Genomic DNA, 15,000 nt, shown 5'->3' with positions numbered 1-15,000 from the left:
TACAAATGCAGAGACACAAAAGAACATTGAAGCTTTTGAAATGTGGTGTTTGAGAAGGATGCAGAGAATATCGTATACTGCACACAAAACGAACGAAGAAGTGCTAAAACAAACATACCAACAAAGGAAACTAATGCCCTTAATAGCGGATCGACAACTATCCTTTTTCGGACACATAGTAAGGAAAGATAAGAATGAATACCTGGCAAGTTATGGAAAAATACCCGATAAACGCGCCCGGGGGAGACAAAGAAAAACACTCATAGACCAACTGAAGGGCTTCACCAACCTAACAATCCAAGAGCTGTTTGAAAAAGCAAGAGACAGGGAGGAATGGAGAGAGATAATTCATGCAGTATCCGAAGCCTGGACCAGGCATGGAACCTTGAAGAAGAAGAAGAAGTTCCAATGATTCATCAATTTTATCTCTGTAGATTATAGTTGTAATAGGTGTATAAATGCAGTATTTTTATTTCCAATTTTCTTGGAAATGATTAGATGATGTAAAAGAAAAGAAATAAATCATTTCATAGCTGGTACAATTTAGTTGCTCCTTTTATCCTAACCCACTCCCTTCCCCACATTTTTCCCACATTACTATGTATTGTACAGCTTACGAATCTTTCCTGGATACAATGACCAAGACTGAAGTGGCAAATTTACCTCGAGGCGTGTTTTATTCAGCCCTTCGGCGCCAGGGTCCATCAGGAAAGGAAGGTAGGGCCTTGAAATCCATCCCAGCCCTGCTCCTCAAGCAATGGGACCAGTGTCAACAACCAGGTCTCAGGCCAGGACTGGCAGGTAAACTGGGTTTTGATTCTTGGGTTTCTTGTTGTTGTTATTAAGCCATTAGTTGCAAGGATCTCAGGTAGAGCCAAGGCAGAAAGTCCACAGAGAAGAACACCCCCTCCCCCCTTGAACAAGTGTTTCGGTCCTAAGCTTCTTACACTATGACAATTATACGTTAGCTGATAACATATTCAGTCGGTTGTCTCTCGTTGCCCAGGGGACACTGCAGGTCTATAGTTTTCCTCCAATTTTATCAAATTCGATTTTGATTACGGGAGGTCACACACCGATCTCAAAATGAAGATTATCCTTCTTGGAGTCTTATGCCATGTCTTTCTCATATCATACTTGGTTGGAATCCACTTCTCCAAGTTGTTAATTAATCATGACTTTGTTGGACTGCTTTTTGTAATGTTTTCTTTCTTTCTAATCTCTTGAATAACCGTCTTTTTTCCCTATAAAAGTGATTCAGACCACCGTTTTATGTCTGATTCACCCAAGTCATAGTCTGTGTATGATGATGATCTCCTTCAGATTAAGATTGTCCTCTGCTCGATTCATCGCCTTCCTACGTCCTATTTCTATCTGTTTTAAATAGACAGAGTAAATAAGCAACGAGATGATATTGATAATGATGATGATGGTGGCGGTGGTGGTGATGATTAAGACTATTTGTGGGGGGGGGGGGGGGGTTGATAGAAGATTTAAATTCTTTTTTCTTCTCTCTGACTCTCTGAAAGACTTTTTATTTGAAATTTTCAGGTTTGGTAGCAGCTGTCAATTATTTGAAGTAAGCATTCTAATTGCTATAGGTTGCGTGCAGCGTGTATAAATATATTTATGATTGGATGCTATAGTCTGATGTCAAGTCGCCCAGCAACGGCGTTCATCGTGGTTCTAAACAAAGAAAATCGGTACTTTTTATTCTTCATGCCGGCTATAAATTTTCTTATGTATTGTGATCAGAATGTGTAAAAGTCAAAATATGATCAGATTTATAATGTTTTTTTGTTCCTCTGGGTACATTTTTGTGCTCGTCGGAGAAATAATTCATAAGAGCGTCGGCCATTGTTCCGATAGTTTAGAGCCAATTATTAAGTTACCATGCGTCCTTACGAGGGAAGTGACGTTACGATTGTTGAAGCGTATTCGAGCCCTGTGCGATGGTGCGTTGTTATGCAAAAAAATCCCAAACGGTTAGGATTTCATAGTTTCTGAACAAAAAAAAGAAAAAGAATAAAGTGTTCCTGATATATCCTTAATTTAATTGCCAGATGAAAACCAGCCATTTGTTCTCATAAAAAGGGACTTTTTTGGTCCCCCATGCATTCTATTTTTTTAAATTTATTGGTGTATTTATCAGAGCGTGGAAAACTCCATTTCTTTCTTCCTTCCTTGTGGTTCACTTTATTATTTGACATAATCGTGTTTTGTTTTTTTTATCATTCTCATCCAATGCCGTGTACAAGTAAAATTAAAGACATATTATATTTCTAGCTGGGCTGCTATTTTCCTACGACCCTCCGCTAGAGGTGGCCCGGGATGGCCGCCCACGCAAACACTACGTCATAAGGCATGGCAAGGCATACCTCCAGATGTTCAACACTCTCATTCAGGAGGTAAGCCTAATTTTAGATCATGATCATTGTATTTTTGTAACTATTCTCTCAAATTTAGTTTTTCACAAAAATATAACTATTCAAAATCAATTTAACACTTATTGAAATCATCTTTAGTTTTTGATGATGCAGTAAATGGTATTCAGATAAAGATAAAGGGAGTAAATCTGACTCATGAATGGACAACACAAAATAAACGACGTTTCGGCCCTTGGCCTTTTCAAGTAAACACAGAATACATATATATTTATATTAGATTGTCATAATAATATAGGCGAAAATTTGTAAAACTTTTCGCCTATATTATTATGACAATCTAATATAAATACATGTATATAATGTATTCTGTGTTTACTTGAATAAGGCCAAGGGCCGAAACGTCGTTTATTTTGTGTTGTTCATTCATGGGTCAGATTTACTCCCTTTATCTTTATCTCCATTTTATTGACTCATTTAGGCCCCTCTATTGATTAAATGATATTCATTTGGTGATTGAACATTGTAACTCACAATGCTTCTTAATGGTGACATTCAATGTTTTTTATTATTTTGTTTTGTTTTAAAGAATCACCACCTTAGACTAGACCTGTCCACTACCACATGTCATCTCACATAGATATAATGCTTTTTATATGAAATGAGTTAAGAGGATATTATTCGTGAAGCTAGAAATTGCAAGACTTTTAAAGATTATATAATAATAATAATAATAATAATAATAATAATAATAATAATAATAATAATAATAGATCTTTATTGTCCATAAATATGGCAATTTGTCATTTAGTTACACTTGTTATAACGTTAAACGATAACTGTAACATTAAACAGATATTTCACTCCTACTTTTCTCTCTCTCTCTCTCTTCTTCTCTTCTCTCTCTCTCTCTCTCTCTCTCTTCTCATTCTCTCTCTCTCTCATTCTCTCTCTCTCTCTCTCTCTCTCTCTCTCTCTCTCTCTCTCTCTCTCTTCTCTCTCTCTCTCTCTCTCTCTCTCTCTCTCTCTCTCTCTCTCTCTCTCTCTCTCTCTCTCTCTCTCTCTCTCTCTCTCTCTCTCTCTCTCTCTCTCTCTCTCTCTCTCTCTCTCTCTCTCTCTCTCTCTCTCTCCTTTGCATTCATCATGTTCTTTGGTGGTAGACAATAGAAATGGAATTAATTTGACTTTATCTCTGTCTTTTTATCCGTATCATGAGTTTTAATGGATGTAGTTAGTTGGATTCTATTCTATGTTATCTTACTATATTATTATTATGTTTAGATAACAATAACAAAGATATAACTTGGGCCTCTATGGCTGTGACAAAACTTGAGCCGTTCACAACCAATTCGCATTGCTGTCATTGTCATTCTTCTGTGTGTGTGTGTGTGTGTGTGTGTGTGTGTGTATTTGTGTGTGTGTGTGTGTGTGTGTGTATTTGTGTGTGTTAGAGAGAGAGAAAGTGACAAAGAGAGAGAGGGAGGGAGGGAATGCGAGGTAGATAGATAGAGAGAGAGAGAGAGAGAGAGAGAGAGAGAGAGAGAGAGAGAGAGAGAGAGAGAGAGAGAGAGAGAGAGAGAGAGAGAGCGATAAGATGTGTCAAGTAAAAGTAAAATCAAACTGATGTTAGATAAAAGCATATCTCATTTGTGGTCAACCATATCAATCTGGTATTATGCAAAGGTGAACTTAATACTAAAAATTGTATTCAAAGTAAATTATAAAATTTGAATTACATTCGAAGCTCTTACTGAAAAGATTGAAGATAATTTCATAAACTACATTATAAGGTAAATTTTGTAATTTCGATCACTTTAAAAATAGTTCTGAAATGTTATATATAGCTGTAACTCCGAAACATCAGACTCTAAGCGCTTAAATGGCAAATTACATTGGCTTAAACACGCACACACAACCCAGTACAAACCAGACACCCAGGTTGCTTCTCATACCATTTACTAAAATATGAACAGTAGATAGGTTTTTGACTCCAAACTCAGCCTTTTTCTCTATTTGGTTCATCTCGCCCAAATACCATATTAACGCAGTGGGTCACATATTATAGTCTTTGTCTTTTTTGTTGTTTTTTTTTCGTCCAGGTTCCTATTCAGCCTTCAGACTGGCACCTGATGTCTCTGATCCCCCAAGCCTGGATGTCGTTCATAGAAAAACTTTTTGTAGCTGTTTTAGAGGTGGGAACTGTATTCAGATATAAACCTGTATAAAAGTCATTTGACAAACACTGTACAAACCTGCCACAGGTCCACTGGAAATGTGTTTTCTTTCTCTATCATGTTTATTAATATTTTTTAAAATAACCAAAGTTGACAAGCTGAGTTCTAGCTAAGTTTGTAATGTTGATTTTTTGAACAAAATTAATGTGGATGAAGCATCTTTTACATAGATTGAAATGCCTAACTAGAAATACTTTAGGTGCAACGTCTTTCCAACGAGCAATGATAATGATGTTGATATGATTTTTCTGGTTGGCTAAAGAGAACTCTGAGCCCAGACTGGTCGTTGTTAGATATTATATTCTATAATAATGTCGCCATTTTCATTCTCTCAGATTTCACATTAATGACTTATTACTTAAGTTTGTTTTGTACTATTTTAGATTTGCACTTACCTTTGTTTTCATTTTTTTTGTTATTTTAATTGGGGTTTTTTAAACATAATCTTGGTAGGGTAAAAGAGGGTGTGTATTGATGCCAATGTCGAGCTTGGGATAGGTCTTACATGCACTGTAAACACAATCCAGATGCCTACATTATTTAATTGATAATAGGAAAACAGAATGGGTAGATTACAACGTTGTGTGTGTATGTGTGTGTGTGTGTGTGTATGTGTGTATGTGTGTGTGTGTATGTGTGTGTGTGTGTGTTTTAAGTGAAACACGCCGTCATAAATATTTTATGACCATTAAGAGCCACACCTAAGGTCGCATTCCTTGCTTAAGCAAAGCTTATAAACGTTTTACTGTCGTTCTCACTATGAAAAAAGTATCATTAATAAATGCTCATATTTCATTAATGATATATTATTAATGATGATTGGTAAAACTCTTGTAAATAAATTAGCATAGATTAATAATGCAACAGTGCAATTCAAACAAATATTTTTCATTTCATTTCGTTTGCATTCCACACTTGGTCCATCCCATCAAAAAAAAAAAAAATAGAATGGGGTGGGGTCTCTCATAGTCCAATGATGGATGGAGAGGTCACTGTACCCTCTGTACCTGTTTTGCTTTTCCAAGTTGCTTTCTATCTTGTTTTGAATGGGATGACTTAGTTTTGCTCTGGCCATGGCCAGAGTCCTTAGCTAAGAGGAAAACAATCATTTGTATATTATTTGTTATGGGAGATGATTTTTTTTCCTTTTAACTCACCCTTCTGTAATGTTATAGGTCTTTTGTTTTGATTTTGATATTTTGTAAGTATCTGAGTGTTTTCCTGTTATTCAGATCATGTGCTTATGGATTGGACTTTTATGTGATCCCAAACTAAGCTTATTGTTAGTTTGCTCCTAGAATCTACTGCTGTTCCCTATTTAATGCAATTTCCTTTTTTCTTTTTCTTGTGTGATTTTAATAATAAATCTAGATTTGTTTATTATCCCTTCTTCTTTTTACCGGCACTTCACTGACCCAAAAGTGTTGCAAATGTTGTCAAACCTTTAAAAACAAACAAAAACATGAAACATTAGTATAATATAATCATCTCTGGAAAAAAAAATGATAATGAAATCAGATTTGTATCGTGCTTGGACTTATGATATAGAAATGATTCTAAGAATAGACAAATTTAAATACTTCTATGCTGGAATGAGATCCTTTTCTCATTTCGGACCCTCTATTTGGAACGCCTTACCGCAGAGCATTCGTGAAAAAGAATCTTTGTCTATTTTTAAACGTTCGCTTAAAACATATTTGTTTCGATTTTAGTAGATGGTATGAGAAGCAAGATAGGTTTGGTTTGTGTTTTGTGTTGTGTTGTGTGTGTGTATGTGTGTGTGTGTGTGTGTGTGTGCTTGTGTGTGTGAATGAGTATGTTTCAGCCAAAGTAATTTGTAATTTAAGCGCTTAGAGTCTGGTGTCTCGGAGTTATAGCGCTATATAAGTTTTCAGCATTATTATTATTATTATTATTACTTCTCTGATCAGATCTCCAAAATGTAATAGTAAGGGCTGGCAACTATATTTTATAATGTCGTTTTTAAAATGGGGCTCTAGGTCTCCAAAATGTATTACAATGTATGTGTTATCATTTCATTTAACATTACTTTATTATTATCAGAGTCGCAAAGCAGAGCTGGACCTTCAAGAACAACACAGCCATGCCACTGCCTCTGAGCTGGAAGAGAAAAAAACACTGGCCTGGCTATGGTATGAGTTCACTAGAAGTAATCTAACATTTGAAACATTCCAATTGACGCTAGATTTATATCCAAACATTAGACCAGTGCTGATGGTTTTCCTCTGATCCGCGGAAATCCGCGATTTTGGAGTCCAGAGGAGGAATTTCCTCCTTTTAAAAATTACATTTTCTCGAAACAATGTGCTAGCAATGAGAGAGTTGATGTGTGGTGGAACACACAGGTGCAGTTTCCCACTCTCCAGAAGTTAGCTAGAGTATCAATGATAGTCTATCATCTCAATTGCTCTAAAAGTGGTGTTTAGTGCAGTAAAAATGGGGCTTAAAGGCAATCGTTCAACATTTTCCTACTGTTTCACTTTTTGTCACCAGTGCTGTAGAGTTTTTATATCAAGCACTCAGGCATTGATGTTTTAAACATTGCCAATAGTATTGTGTGTGTTGATTTGATGAGAAAAAAAAGAGTTTATAGAAGAAGAAAAAGATCAATGACTTCCACTATGGTTTGGATCGTATCCACCATCAATAGTAGAGTGCAATGAGGTGTTTGACACATGACTACTCATTTATTAGAGGTAAATCAGATACACATACGGAACAGTGAGGACGCATACCTCATTATGAACTATGGACTAGGACTATGGTATGAGTCAAGGTCGATCCCCATGTGAAATTGGAGACAGTGCTTTCACAATCCTTCCTCATTTCGTCCTCCAAAATTGAAGGTTTTGGCTAACACTGGCCCTAAAGCCTAAATATTATACAATGTGTGAAGTATTGGGGATTATATCTATTCTGCCGTATTATGGAAAAACACATATTTAAACATTTGGTCAGAAAACTAGTCCTTCAACTATCGATCGATTTAAATCACTCCCATCTTGGCAAAAACTCTCAAACCCGGGACCTCGGCAAAGTCCCGGGTTTGAGAGTTTTTGCCAAGATGAGAGTCATTTAAATAGATCGATATTTGAAAGACCAGTTTTCTGGTCAATTTTTAAATATGGGTTTTTTCCAGGGTACCGCAATATTGTAATTAACAGCCAGGAAAGTCAGTTCTCCATTTTAGTTTGTAATTGTGGAGAAAGTTTTTTTCATGCTTGATTCCTCTGACTTACTTAAAGCCGTTCGATGACATAGCCGACCGACTTTGCAACCTCAGTGGCCTTTCATGATTTCGGTGCATAGAATACTCCCTTCCTTGATTCCTTTGTTGTAACAATTACAGTCGTTACGTTATCTAAGTGACGAAACTCAAAACAACAACTTTATACCTCTCCCACCCTTCTCTCTCTTTCTATCTCTCTCTCTCTCTCTCTCTCTCTCTCTCTCTCTCTCTCTCTCTCTCTCTCTCTCCCTCTCTATCTATCTATCTATCTATCTATCTATCTATCTATCTATCTATCTATCTATCTATCCATCTATCTATCTATTATCTATCTATCTATTTCTATCTATCTATCTATCTATCTATCTATCTATCTATCTATCTATCTATCTATTATCTATCTATCTATTTCTATCTATCTATCTATCTATCTATCTATCTATCTATCTATCTGTCTATATATCTCCTTTCTTTCTCTTTCTTTCTATATATGTATTGCTGGTTGTCATCATTAAATTAAGGACATTAAATTGTTAAGAAAATCCAGCGAGGAAGTTTTTTTCCTTGGAATGTAAAATGAAAATACAAGTGTTTCATATCATTTAGATCAATTTTCAATATGCATGTACAGCAGTATGAACGCTTGTCCTTAAGACTATAGTTGTTCTCTTCAAAAAGTCCATCCATTATTTCTTTTCCTACAGGGTGAGAGATGCCATCCTGGATGCCATTAAATCTGCTTCAAAGTAAGTGCCTGTTTTTCCACTATTTTGAATGTCAATCCATTGTTACATATAATTCTATGCGACCAACTGTCTCAAAACGGTTTTATGTCAGGATAGATCTGATGATTATTATTGAAATTTAAGCGTAACTAGAAAGTTTAAATTGAAACAAATGCTTTTATTAACCCTCCTCTTACCTACCAGGTTGAGGTCTTATTCTTACACCGGTGCATGCTCCCTAGTTTATGAAAATTATCATATTCGTTACCATACAGCCAACATTTTTCTCATTCTGATTTCTTTTGTGCATCACAAAAATTGACACTTTGTTATACAGCTCTTTTAGCTGAACGAAGTACTGTATAGCATGTACGTTTTGCTTTTGTGACTGAGTAAAAAAAAAGTCTTTTCTCTGTTAGGTGGGTATGATCTTTCTGAGAAAATTCAGAAAATGCCTTAGGGAAGGAATACGTTATGGAGAGGGAGTTTTACTTAGTAACCATGAAAAAAGTAAATTTCCTGCCTGATTATTTTGACATTGGATTCAGTTTTTCTTACTTAGTTCATTCATGTTGGTCACATGACATTGTAGAGAGAAAAAGAAATGAGAGTCCATCTTTCAATCTATTTCCCTCAAGGGGAAGCCCATCAACGCAGGGACATTGTGTGCTTGCTCTAGCGTGCCTGGCCCGTTGCATCCATCGTTTTGCTGCTGATCTCGATGCCGCTGAGCTTACGGCAGCAAATGAGAGTAGTGTTCATCGTGGCCATGCCCAATGGATGATCATGACCATTGATACCATCCGACATCTCATCGACTCAAAGTATTACCCCAAGGAAGGGCTTCATGAACTTTGGCAACAGGTACGATTTTACTGATAACGAATAGTCGTTTTGAATGCGATGGTAGGAGTGCTTCAAAGAATTTCAAATTGCCTTCCTATCGGCTTTGTATTGCATTTCTTTAAGTTATGTTTTACTTGGTATATGCGCCTTTAATAGTTTATCGGCTATTTATTCTTTGCCAGCTTCCTACTTTTTATATTGATATGCGTTTAGGTAAAATACTCACATCCACCAAAACTTTTAACGATTGATATAATTTAGTGAGAACTAATCACTAACAGGCGTTCTAAAAATAATTTTAAAAGAGCTGAGTGACTTTATCTTCATTCCTTCTATAGGTAACTAGTTCATGTGTTATGATACTGTTCTTATTGGCAACCTTTTTTATTGATAAATCTCCGTTTTATTTTATAAAAAGCAAACGTTTTCATGTATGAAGTGCTTCTTCTTTAAGGTTAGCTTCTCCAAATTAAAAATAGAATTCAGTTTTATACAGTGTAATAACCATTCGTCCTCGTCATTTTAATTCTGTCATGAAAACAGTTTTTTTTAAAAATATAGATAGAAGTTACGGGGTAATTATTTTTTATGGATATATCAGTGAACTACATGATTTTAGTATATAAACTGAAGAATCAAATTGCAGTATTCAAGTTTTTGATTTATTTTTTTTTCATTTTCCAATATTTTGTTCTAGGGTTCACGTTCTAACAGATCCCCTGCCAGCACAATTTGCGTGGGAATGGCCAGAGTGGCCGCCAGTCTGATGGTTCCAATCCTAACTCAAACTGATACTGACAGTATTTTCGATTTTCTACAACGGTTTTCTAAAAATCTTCCTCTTGGATCCGAACCACTGACCTCTCCAGTGGTAATCTTCTTAAATAGTCTTGCCCTAGGCAACTTGCTTGGACGGCTTTTTGAGGAACATTTTTCAGACATGACAGGAAGCAAGGTTAGTTGTATTACGTTTCTGATTTCGTTTATTGTCGTATTATTCATTGTTTCTCTGTTCAACGACACTGCTTTGCCATGGTTATCAAGGTTCAGCGAAGACTGTAACAGTTCTTCATTTAAAATGGGATTATTCTTACTTTTATTTTTTTCATCTATTTATTATCTAATTTATAATCGTGTATTTATTTAGTTGTTTAAATCTATCTATTAACATATTTATTTAATATGTTTTATATTTGTTTCGTTTCCGTTTGGTTTTGTTTGTTTTATGTAGAGACAATGTAAAATTAACACGAATATGATTTCAGTACAGATAGATATTATCGAATTAGTTTTCATTTTTTTATGAATTAACTTACTCCACCCCATTACGTCTCCTGTGTGGTTGTTACCCTAAACAAAACTCATCGAAACAGATGATAGAAAAGAAAATTGTAGAGAAATATTGCATGCATTTTCTTTCAGGGAATGTTGGCTGTTTGGAAGTCACTGTCAGCTCTTGAGGACCTTAGTTTGTCATGTGATGAGGAAAATGGGTAAATTTCTTTCCATTTTTAATTTGTTTGCCTTTTTTTTTTTTAATGATGACTTTTGTTTATTTTTTGTGATTAATTCTAATTGATAAAGATGGTATGCCAAACTATTACTATTAATTCAATTCTAAACTACCGGAATTCAGAACATGCTGAAACGACAATAAGGAGTTGCAACTGTCAATCAATTTTGTTGAAATTATTACATATCATCACCATCTTCATCATCATCATCATCATCATCATCATCATCATCATCATCATCTTCATCATCTTCATCATCATCATCTTCGTCATTATTACGATATCATCATGAATCATCATCATTATCATTGCTATTCTTACATGACTATTATTATTATTATTATTATTATTATTATTATTATTATTATTATTATTATTATTATTATTAATTATTATTATTGTTATTGTTTTTTTCTTATGATTGTTACTGTTATTTATCTTTAATCATCACATTATTGGCTTGAGGGAGTCAAGTAAATTATTAGACATTGGCCGTATTGTGGGCTTGGAGATCCAAAGTTTGAGCCCACGATTGGCAAATTCAATTTTTTAACAAGATATATAATTAACCCCTTTTCTGCTAAGTTGGATAACATATTATGTATGTTATATATGTTGACCTCGAATTTTTTGTTCGTTGATTACCCGTGTTCCTACTAGGATTGCTTAGGGCAGACGCCGACATTTTCCGATGCTGTAAGAACCGAATAAAACTGTTGAATCGGGCTTATCCGTTCTATTTTGTGTGTGTATGTATGTGTGTTTGTGTTTGTGTGTGTTTCTTTCTTGTTTATGATATATTTGTTGCTGATGAGGATGATGGGGAAGAGGAGGAGAAGTGATAAATATATTGTCTATTTAAATTAATGTTTCATGTCTCCTCTTTCCACCACCTCCTCCTCCTCCTCCTCCATCATGAATGCAGACCAAGTGCCATGCTGGGCCTCCGTGCTGCCATTTGTGGCTTGTGTAATGAGGGCAAGACCGAATCCCTGGCACATGTCAAGTCCATGGTTGACAAGCTCCAGACACTGTGGAAGGACCTCGATGTCCATCATGCTGCATTCCAGGTTGGTGAATGAACACCCTGATTTTTTTACGAATTTATGTTATTTCCTATTTCTGCGGATTTTATGTCATTTTTTTAGTTTGTGTTTTTTTTTAAATTATGTTTTGTTTTTGTTTTAAGTCTCACTTTGGTTTGATGGTAGAATGTTTACAAACATTTGATGACCTTATTAGGGTTATTTAAACTCGGGTTATTATTGCATCTGCCTGATTTTTGTTTTGGTTTTTTGTTTTTTTTGTTTTGGGGGGGGGGGGGGGTTTGGCTTGAACGAGATTCATCTTCAAACCTTTCTCTTGCTACTGGACTCTCTCTCTCTCTCTTATTCATACTCTTATTGTTTGAATTGAAAGTGAAGTCGACTTAAGTAAGCCCATATAAAATGAAAGATGCTGAAGTATTGTTTAACTAAAATTAACACTTTATTCTGACTCCAACATCGTGAATTTTGAATAGTTTGACATTCAATTTCTTACTTCCATCTTTTGTCCCTTCGGCACAGGCAAGCACGGAATCAACATATCTCTAAGACTATTCACAATAGTACATCTGACCAACTGCAACACTTAACACGTAGGACGAGACACATGGCGCCTGTTAGGCGATATTACAATTTTTCCCTACAGAGACAATTCTGATAACGGCCGGGTACTCATTTTACACCTGCGTGCGGTGAGTAAAGAGCCTTTTCCAAGGACTCAACCCTGTGCCGAGCAAGGCTCGAACCCAGGACCTTCCGATCCGAAAGCGAGTGTCATACCGCTACCAACATAGCCGCACGAGAAAGCGCAAAAATAATGAAACACCTAAACTTGCTTTCCGAGCCTAGATTGTTTAAGAATTACGTTTCAAACACTATGGAGGGATCAACATTCAATCAGTCTGTCAGGGCCATGAGGTCTGTGGGACAAGCAGCCACCTGGGGTGAAACCTTAATATTTCTTGTTCTTTTCTTTTCTTTTTTTTTTTTTTTTTTTTTTTTTTTTGGGGGGGGGGGGGGGGGGGGGGGGGGCAGTATAGAAGTATTTAATGAATATCTCATTTGCTGTGTGTGTCCGTGTGTGTATATGTGTGTGTCTTTGTTTGTGTGTGTGTGTGTGTGTGTGAATGAATTGGTTAAAAGTGGATAGGGGTTTGAACAATGATCTATAAACTTAAAAAACAAGATTTTTACTATTTTTATTCATTTATTTCACAGCATTTAAATTTGAAATATTTTCAAAAGAACTAGATAGACCTATTCAACAAAAATAAGAGAAAAGTTTTTTTGTTTTTTTTAAAGAGCACGTCTATCAGAAAATGCTAAAAACTTGCGCAGCTTTAATTCGATGTCTTTGATTGAAAAGCTCAATCCAAATCATTTTTTTATTATTATTCTTTTGAGTTTTCCCACTAATATATTATCTGATTTTGAACCTTTCTATGCAAGCTCACGGACACATACGCACATACACACGCACATACCAACACACACATACACGCATATCAAGACTATTCAAGTGGGTTCAAGTACCACCATTCGAGCACACACGCGTGCACACACACACACACTCACACACACACTCACACACACACACACACACACACACACACACACACAAACCCGCTCGTGCGTATATGCCATGCTTATCAAGATCAATATACGGCATCAATTCAAATTGTGTGAATTTAAAAAAAATAATTTTGAAAACCTTTTCGAAGCTCCATGAATTGTTTCAAGTAGCATTAAACAACAATTAGATATAAAGACATTGAACTATTTTTAATCTGAAAAGGTGTACAGTAAGCCGTTCTAGACAATACTGGGAGAAATATTCGTGGAAAAAAAACACATCTAAGTAAAAGTCGGCCTTCCTCAAACCTCAGAATACCTTTTTCAATTTTTCCCCTGAATCTTTACTACAGTCAGACTTTGCCTAAATGAAAATATATATTTCTTTGTATTGCGTTCTTGCCTGTGACAGTTATTGTGTCCAACAGATATACCATTTGGTTCAAATTCTTGTTTAATCAAGATAAATATGTATTACTACTTTGTCTTTTTCCCACGACATTATCAGTCCTTACCATGCACTTTGAAATGCTCTTCTACTTGTGACACGATTGTTTTATTATAAGAAAATCACCACATTTCTGGATCATCTATGAGTGAGCACCTTACATATGTGACCTCTCGTCTCAAAATAGTATTAAATCGGGATGATTAAGATGCTGAAAATGGAATTTGTAGCCAGAAATATAATGCTTAAGTTGAGTTTATATGCTTTATAGAGGAGAAGGAATATCAAATGTTACTGTGCTAAATACCAACGTTTCATATTTTGACCAGTTTGACTATAATTTGACTTTTTAGCTTCTGGTCCATCCCGACATAAAACCGTTTTGAGACGAGGGGTCACATATTTACTTATCCCTTTTGGTTCCTGGACGATCCTCAACCAACGTACCCTCCATCTTTCTCAAATTCTGACCTTGGCAATCCTGTCTTTTTTTACTCCTCTGTCCACCGATCGTCTCTGTGTCTCTTTTAGTATCCCAACATTTCTTTTGCGCTGAGGTCTTCAATTAACAGTGTGCTTGATCACTTCAGAGAGCTCTTTTATCAAATTATTCCCGCTATAACGTCATTTTGTCCTTGACACATATTCTCTTATTGGACTCTGGTTGGTTTTCATTCTCAGTACACCGCTGACGATTCGATAAATCCATACTACTTTTAATACGGCCCATTAACATTCGTTGACCAAAATTTGAATCACAGCCATAGAAGGTATCTTATAACTGTTGTTTATTTTTTAAATTCAAATTCTTTTTTCGGCAACGTTCGTTTCTTCCACTGCACCATCCCAGCTTTGATTTATTTGAGAGTGTTTATTCAAGGAGTGACATTGAAATTGGTGGGGAGTCCTGACTGGTTAAGCACTGTTTGTCTGTTGGATGTCTTAGGCATTGTCGTACAACTGATTAAACAATTTCTGCCT

The 15,000-nt window shown here is 35.7% G+C and overlaps 2 protein-coding genes across 3 annotated transcripts in view; one reads left to right on the top strand and one right to left on the bottom strand.

The window, feature by feature from the left end:
* The window catches only part of LOC144964162 (focadhesin-like), a 377,317-nt gene that overhangs the window by 327,936 nt on the left and 34,381 nt on the right, over positions 1–15,000 (top strand). Inside the window, exons 19-27 of the mRNA XM_078898108.1 lie at positions 613–801; positions 2,287–2,408; positions 4,484–4,576; positions 6,683–6,771; positions 8,573–8,614; positions 9,232–9,457; positions 10,137–10,394; positions 10,862–10,932; positions 11,879–12,023. Of these exons, the coding sequence (XP_078754234.1) occupies positions 613–801; positions 2,287–2,408; positions 4,484–4,576; positions 6,683–6,771; positions 8,573–8,614; positions 9,232–9,457; positions 10,137–10,394; positions 10,862–10,932; positions 11,879–12,023 (1,235 nt within the window). The remainder of the gene's footprint in view (positions 1–612; positions 802–2,286; positions 2,409–4,483; positions 4,577–6,682; positions 6,772–8,572; positions 8,615–9,231; positions 9,458–10,136; positions 10,395–10,861; positions 10,933–11,878; positions 12,024–15,000) is intronic.
* The window catches only part of LOC144964164 (uncharacterized), a 10,713-nt gene continuing 8,899 nt past the window's right edge, over positions 13,187–15,000 (bottom strand). Inside the window, exons 5-6 of one of the 2 annotated variants that reach the window (XR_013643764.1) lie at positions 14,427–15,000; positions 13,187–14,189 (exon numbers count right to left, since the gene is read on the bottom strand). The exon at positions 14,427–15,000 is cut by the window's right edge and continues 1,651 nt beyond it. The gene's annotated coding sequence lies outside the window, so the exon portion shown is untranslated. The other variant, XM_078898116.1, reaches the window with a different exon arrangement.

The sequence above is a fragment of the Berghia stephanieae genome, chromosome 2, assembly GCF_034508935.2.
Source record: "Berghia stephanieae isolate SIO BIC M18660-M18661 chromosome 2, UCSD_Bste_1.3, whole genome shotgun sequence".
In the NCBI taxonomy this organism is placed as follows: domain Eukaryota; kingdom Metazoa; phylum Mollusca; class Gastropoda; order Nudibranchia; family Aeolidiidae; genus Berghia; species Berghia stephanieae.
The sequence above is the reverse complement of the archived record's forward strand: the minus strand, read 5'-3'. Positions and strand labels throughout refer to the sequence as shown.